Here is a 7050-nt window from a genome sequence, read left to right on the forward strand (position 1 = left end):
CCCTACAGATGTCTCACCTGCTCTTTGCCTTACTTTCACTGCTCTCCTTTGCTGCCCTTGTGGAAGCACAGTGGAAACTGAGGGAAAATGGTAAGTGGTCTTCACTTACTGCGACCTGCAGCTGACTGACTGCAGGACACAAGGGTCGTTCAGATATACTTCTGTCCACAAGCTCAGTTAATTATGATGTCAGCAATTATAATTATTATATAGTTTAAATAATTATATAGTCAATTATCATATAGTTAATTATAACTAAGTACAGTTTCTTAGGCCAAGGTTCTTTCTATTTGTTTGAGAATAATTAGCCAACTAATTGGTATTAATGGACAAAATATTTAGAAGTCCTAGAACATCGTACAACAGCCATTCTGAATATTTACATTTGAAACTGTCTTATGTCCTATTCCCTGGTCCCTTGTTTCAAAAGTTCCAATCATGCAGTCTGGAAGCAGAAACAGTATGTTCTGACTTAGGCCCACAAACAAAGAAGTGAAGAACTAGTTGTCAAAAAGGCTATTTCTCAGTAAAACCTAAAACCTAGGAATAATATATCCCACTTTATCGGTAAATAACTTAATGTAAATACATTTGTAAAAATAAAGGGTCAATAATAAACAAATGAATACTTTTAATAACTTACCAGAAAATTGGGCTAAATTCAGATAATCGAGTCTGCTGTTCCAAGTTATTTTGTGATGTGTCTTGTAAAGTGCCAGCAGCGCACTCCAGCATTTGGCATTTAGAGGACCGCATCTCCCTGTTGCGGTTCACTTAGCTCTGCTGTAGCTCAGCGATCCCCCATCTCTTAGTAATCACTCCGCTGGGACCAGGGTGATAAGAAAATGGAAAACAGCATCAGCAACAGGCACATACAAACCATGTACGCAGAGCTCCCTTCCTTCCCAGTGCTCACTTGCACACCTTTGATGCCGAAGAGGGCGAAGCGTCATAGCTTCGCACCACAGCAAGCATCGTAGTATGGAGTGGGGGGGTTACATGCCATTCTGTCAGCTAAGGTCACAGGCCCCATGCAAGAGGAATACCTGGGAGCAGTGTGTCCTGTCATCTTTACAACAACGGTACCTGCCTACTTCCCACCACTGTAAGATTCTCAGGGAACATGGGGAAAAAAAATACTTACTCCATGAAAATGTCATCCCTATTGGTCAGCAGGTTCTAGATACACTGCAAATTTCTACGTGTAGCCTCTTCTTATGGCAAAGATTTCCAGGTGATGGTGAGTCCTTGGGCAAGAAAGCCAGAGATTAGCAGTTTTCCAGGAGAGTAGAGCTGAGGAACAGGGCTCAGATCAATCTTCACACTGTTAAGTATGAGTAGCTGCTAACATGTCCTTCTCTGCAACATCCAGTATACGTCATAGAATCAGAGTGGAGTGATGAGACGCCAGCTACAAGAGTGGAGCTCACCTGTAAAACATCTGATGAAGCTCTGCCAGTTTACTGGAAAAAGGGCACTGAACTGAAGGGAACTGGAAAGACTCTGATTGCCGAAGTGAAAGAGTTCCCAGATGCTGGCAACTACACCTGTCTGACAGCTGATACCCATGAAATCGTCAGCTATGATTTCTTCCTCATAACTAAAATAGACTCCAATGGGCAAATGATAAGGTCAATTCTGAGAAGCTTTACAGGTATGGTTGCAAGATGGTGCAATGTATCTTGCTCAGTTTTGTGCACTGGGGTTTTGTGAGGACCAGAGGGAGCTCTCAGGAGAAATACATGAGAAATACTCGTTGTAAAATGGGTCCTCTTCAAATGCTTTACTGACAGTGAAAGACAAATGATTACTTTTGTGGGTCTGTATATGGTGCAGCTGATGAGCAGCACAGAAAATGGTTACCATGGGATTACTTTAGGACTCTCTAGACCTATAGGATGGAGTGAGGGTAGGAATGATTAGATACACGGTAACATCAATACCACACCACTGCTTTTCTGGTGAGGCAACATCTGACTTGCTTTGCCTCCATCTCACAGACCCAGGACTCAGGAGAGGGTTTGCAAAACCAGGGCTACAGGATTTGACAGAACCAGGGACTGACCAGGATTTTAAGTGCTGTCCTTTGGGCTTCGCCATTCACCGTTAACCCACTGGGACAAGCCTGTGATTTGCATTTTCTGCATGAACCTCACTCATCTAAGTCTCATATTCACTCCTTCACTGTAGTGCCAGAAACTGTTTCCCTTGGCTCCTGGACCCATATATCCTCTCTGCAACAGCCTGGGTATGCTCCAGCTCCTGTCAATAGCCACGTAGATGCAGTCAATGTGGTGCCACGTAAACCAGGTTTCAGCCACTAACTGTGGTTATGTGGTTTTTAACTACAGGCGGCTGCCCAAGAGGCAGCACGTGACTGTGTCTGCCGATGTACCCACCACCTGCCAAGGCAGATGGGAGTCCATTGAATTACTGTTTTCTCTCCGCTTTGACCGTTTTGGCAAAAAGAGTAAATAATGTTTTCTTTCTTTTTCTCTCTAGAACCAAACAAGACATTTTTAAAATGTGAGGCAAAGAACTACTCTGGAATTTTCATATGTTCATGGATGACAGAAAATGAGAGTCCAAATGTGAAGTTCACAATCAGAAGTCTAAAAGGGTAAAGGCTTGTAAATTCCTTAACAACCTCACAGTAAAGCTGGAACAGCCCTTTTTGTCACTCAGTACAGGAGATCCTGGATTTTAGGCTACAGAGGACAAGTAGGAGAGGAATCCCATTTCCAGAGTCTGAACATCTGAAAAATGTTTTCAGTCACCACTGGGGCTAACTTAACTAATAGGGGCATGGAAGTTGGTCAGAAGACTTGAAAATGGAACAACTCCCACTGGACTGTTACAGCTGCTACAGTTAAGCAATAGCAAAAACAGTTCACGCAGGGGAGAGAGAGGAAGTTGAGCCAAAAGCAGAAACAATCATAGCGCTGAGTCCCTTCACAGCAGATCCAGCAGAATTAAGGGAGTGGGAGGCTGCACCCACTGCAAAAGCCACATGTCCACTGATAAGTCTCCGTTGAGGAACACTGCAGAAACCTGCGAGGGAAATATGAGGGGAACCTTGTGGGGATTTCCTACCTCCCACTACTCTTTGGGGTTTCTCCAAAACATGGAGTGCTTGAGCACAAGTCACTTCAGTCCATTACAGAAGAAACAAATGCAAAGTGTTTTATTTTGCTGAATGTAAAAATAGAACCAGATTCAGGTAGTACTTTATTGATGACAATTGTTATTTATTTCCCAATGGATACGTTTTAGCCTTCCCTTATTTCTTCCAGCAAGGTTTTGGAAAGGGCTAAGGAACAGAGACACTAGAGCTTGTCATGGGACAGGGGTAATAAAACCGAGATATCCTGGTTTAGGTTTAAACACTGATTTCTTCTACTAAGCAGGGGAGCTTTTGTGATTTTACATTAATATGTAGTGCAGCACTGAATATGTAAGAACTTCCACTGAACTGTTTCTGCAGCTGCTGAAGCACAGCCATAAAACAATACAGGCAACATCAAAACATTACCAATTGCATGTTATTATTATGGCAACAAATTTTCAGAGCAAACCAACATTTCCAGTACATTTCTCTGTTCTGTATTCAGCTCTCAAGATGTGACGTGCAGCAGCCCTGTAATTCACACGGATAAATCAGTGACTGAATACACAGCCCAGTGCCAGAAAGAAAACTACTGTCCGTTTGCTGAAGAGCACCAGCCAATTGAGATGTTTCTGGAGGTCATTGATGAGGTGGAATATGAGAACTACACTAGCAGCTTCTTCATCAGAGATATCAGTGAGTAGACCAGGATTCATGGTTATCTTTTAGATTTATCCTTGCTGCTGATAGTGGAACTAACAACAGTATCTGATCAAACCAAGCTTGGGAATCCCTGCCCTGTTCTACTGTAAATCTCTATCAAGCCCACAGTTACAGGAACAGGGCAAAACAAATCATAACAACGGTCAGGAAGAGGATGAGGAAGTGAAGAAGCAACATCTCCCTAGCTTGTGACCTCCAATCCTCTCACCCCCACACCTCCCAGAAGCTTCTGTAGCCTTCTCTACTAGATGGACATGTTTTGGAAGGAGAATGTGGGAGAAGTTAGAGAATAACCCAGCCGGCTCTTTTCTGAGGACAGCAGAGTTACGCAGGTCACAGCTGACGCTATGTGTGCTTCCCTCCAGATCCACTCTTACAGACAGGCATCCAGGGCAGGTTAATAGAAACTGGCAGGAAATAAGAAGACCAGTTGTGACCATGATGGCACAGGACACAGGAAAATGAAGCAGCATCCTAAAGAAACAGAGGTTTTGCTAAATGCCCTAATAATCAGTAGGGGTTGAAGTTATTCCTCTGTGTCCAAAAGAGTCCTCTGCAACAAGCCAGGAAAAAAAAATCTTCCTCAGAGAGCCTCTGGGAGTGTGCTTAATTTTCTGTAAGAAGCCTACTACGGTTCTTTTCCATATCCTGCCTGCTCCTCCCTTAATCTCATGGAGGCTCCCAAAGCTGATTCCTGTAAAACTATCAACAGTAGTACAGCAACACCTGATACTATGCTGCTAATGTGAATTATTTCCTTCTGTTTTCTCTTGCAGTAAAACCTGATCCGCCCCACTGTCAGTATGTGGCCTCAAATGGAACAGTGACCTGGACATATCCCAGAACATGGAGCTCACCAAAGACCTACTTCCCTTTGACTTTCAGGGTCAAAGTTGAAAATACAAAGACACGCAGAATTCAGGTGGAGATACAACATTTGAAACACAACTTTCTTGCTTGAAAAGACAGTGTAAATAAAGTTTAATACCCAGGAATAATGAACTAAACTTAAAAAAAAAAAAAAAGGTGCTGAGACCCAAATGTGGCAAGTTTGTGTTGGCAGAAAAAGACATCCTTCCCACATCCTTCCCAGTTCTGTGAGTCATAAGATCCAAACAACACACTCTGGGGTGGATGCAACCCTGATGTAACTGGGGAGATAAAATTGTGCCCAGCATTGCATAGGTATTCTAGCATGAGAAAAGTATTTACTAATTCATTAGTAGGTTGTGTCAGTCCTAATGTGGGAAAATCCCAGTTTCCAAATCTAGAAGTCTGGGATCTGTTGCACGGATTTCCTTGTCTGTTGTTTGTACCTGGGTAACTCAAACTTTCTTCATAGGTGAATTGGCAAATAGGGAATCAATGACTCATTTGGTAGCATTTCTGTGGAGACTGGCGAAGACTGCAGTCTGCCACTCACTTTCCAGTTGTGAGTTAATTGTTAACGAAACATTTCTACTCTGTATTAGCTATAAATCACACAACGGTTTTGCTTCCTTGGCCAATGCTCATGGATACACTAAAGGGTACGCGATGACAGTATGGCGATTTGCCTAGGCTGGAAAAGAAATCAACAGCAGAACTGGAAAGAAATACACAAGCCACTTGACCACAGAGCAGTTGACCTTAACTGCAGTGCTGCTCTTCCTTGGTCCAGCAATCAGAGGAGAAAAGAATAATGATCGTTCCAGTTTGTCAGCTGGTTAAATCGATTAAAAAATAAGCAAGTCTGTACCAGCAGATGGGGCCAGTCCCCTAGTACTGACTGCTTGGGTTGAGTAGAGTCCCCTTGTGCAATCACTCAGGTAGAGAAACTGGTAAGTCTACGGATTGCGTCTTGTGTCAGCCACAAGTCCTCAGCGGAAATTTCAATGACACTGAAAAGCAGCAACTTCTGTCTTTCAGGGTTCTCACTCTGAGAGAAGAAGAAAAAAGAGAAACTCCCAGATAAACAAACAAACAACCTCTTTTAATTAAATGACTGTTTCAGTTTGGGGTTTGGATCACTTTCCAGCACTAACTTTGGTGGAAAGTGGGCTTTTTAGTTTGTTTCTACTGAGGCTCAAGTTCTGACGAGTCCTCATGAGTTCAGTATCTGTGGGTGAAGATTGGTACCAACAGACTACCAGCGGGGTTTTTTGAGTTACGTGTGCCTGTTGCAATCTATCTGGCACTTTATTGTATGTTCTGCTTGATTCTTGTGATTCGCTGATGGGGCTGTGCCCTGTTCCTAGGTCTCTGACACCGATGAGCAGTCTATTCAGATTCCAACGACTGGGTCAAAAGACAAGATCTCTGTGCAGGCCAGGGATCGCTATTACAATTCATCCTGGAGTGAGTGGTCTTCGCTTTGCAGGTAAGACTTAAAGAGCCTTCTACTGCAGGAGCAGGGATGACTCTTTACCTAGGAGAGTAAGGAGTTACGGACTTCCGCCTACTGAATAGTTATTTATTTCAGATGTCCTCATAACCATTTTTGTCTCCTGAACATTTTTTCATTAAAATCTGTAAGACAAAAATGTAAGAGTACTGGGCTGTCTAAACCATGACTCTCTTTAAAAAAAATGTAATTGAGGAAACAATTAGAATCCATTTAAATCAGAGAGGAAACAATGGATGGAGGAGCATGGACATGGGTAGGTTTCCACCTAACTAAGCAATTATAAAATATTGTGTAAGAAATACATGAGCATTTGGCCATTGCCGATGTAACCCATGCTCATTTTTATCCTCTCTGTTCATTGATAGCTTATGAATCAATGCTGAGTGTCCAAACACGGCAGAAAATCCACATACAGCCAAGTTTTACCAGTAAAATGAGAAAGGGAGTGAGAAAGAGAGAGGGAAGAGATTTACTATGAGAAAGAAAAGCTATTAGCAGCTTCTCCTAGTCCTAGGAATGTCTGTTTTCTTATTCTGTGAATCGATTATCATTCTCTGACAGCTCTGAATTATTCTCAGCCTAGGTCAGAGCACATTTTTAAATGTGGAAATAGCCTCCTTCAGATCAACCACAAAAAGAATTATGCAGATTTATTCATCTTTTTCTCTTCTGTTTTGTAATCTTGGGGTGTTTTATTTTCAATTAGATGTAGATGCAATGTTCCCTGACCTCCAAATATTCCTGAATCACACTGTTGAAAAGTTGTAAACTTGTAGCTCTGTTGAAACCCTTGCAATGAGATCAAATTGTCTGTGGATCCAGACTTCATTGGTTC

At 42.4% G+C, this 7050-nt stretch overlaps 1 protein-coding gene across 1 annotated transcript; it reads left to right on the plus strand.

Moving 5' to 3' along the window:
• Positions 1 to 8: 8 nt before the first annotated feature.
• IL12B (interleukin 12B) lies at positions 9 to 6192 on the plus strand. Its single transcript, XM_010145030.1, has 6 exons — positions 9 to 90; positions 1373 to 1654; positions 2503 to 2620; positions 3612 to 3802; positions 4606 to 4751; positions 6067 to 6192. The coding sequence occupies exons 1-6, from the start codon at positions 9 to 11 to the stop codon at positions 6190 to 6192; spliced, it is 945 nt and encodes a 314-aa protein (XP_010143332.1).
• The last annotated feature ends 858 nt before the right edge of the window (positions 6193 to 7050 follow it).

Source organism: Buceros rhinoceros, unplaced genomic scaffold, assembly GCF_000710305.1.
Source record: "Buceros rhinoceros silvestris isolate BGI_N320 unplaced genomic scaffold, ASM71030v1 scaffold15151, whole genome shotgun sequence".
Taxonomy (NCBI): domain Eukaryota; kingdom Metazoa; phylum Chordata; class Aves; order Bucerotiformes; family Bucerotidae; genus Buceros; species Buceros rhinoceros.

Bases quoted from the DNA above. Each gene is read 5' to 3' on its own strand.
- IL12B (XM_010145030.1), top strand. From the start codon at position 9: ATGTCTCACCTGCTCTTTGCCTTACTTTCACTGCTCTCCTTTGCTGCC. The intron at 91-1,372 runs GTAAGTGGTCTT...TGCAACATCCAG, and splicing joins GTGGAAACTGAGGGAAAATG to TATACGTCATAGAATCAGAG. The intron at 2,621-3,611 runs GTAAAGGCTTGT...TTCTGTATTCAG, and splicing joins ACAATCAGAAGTCTAAAAGG to CTCTCAAGATGTGACGTGCA.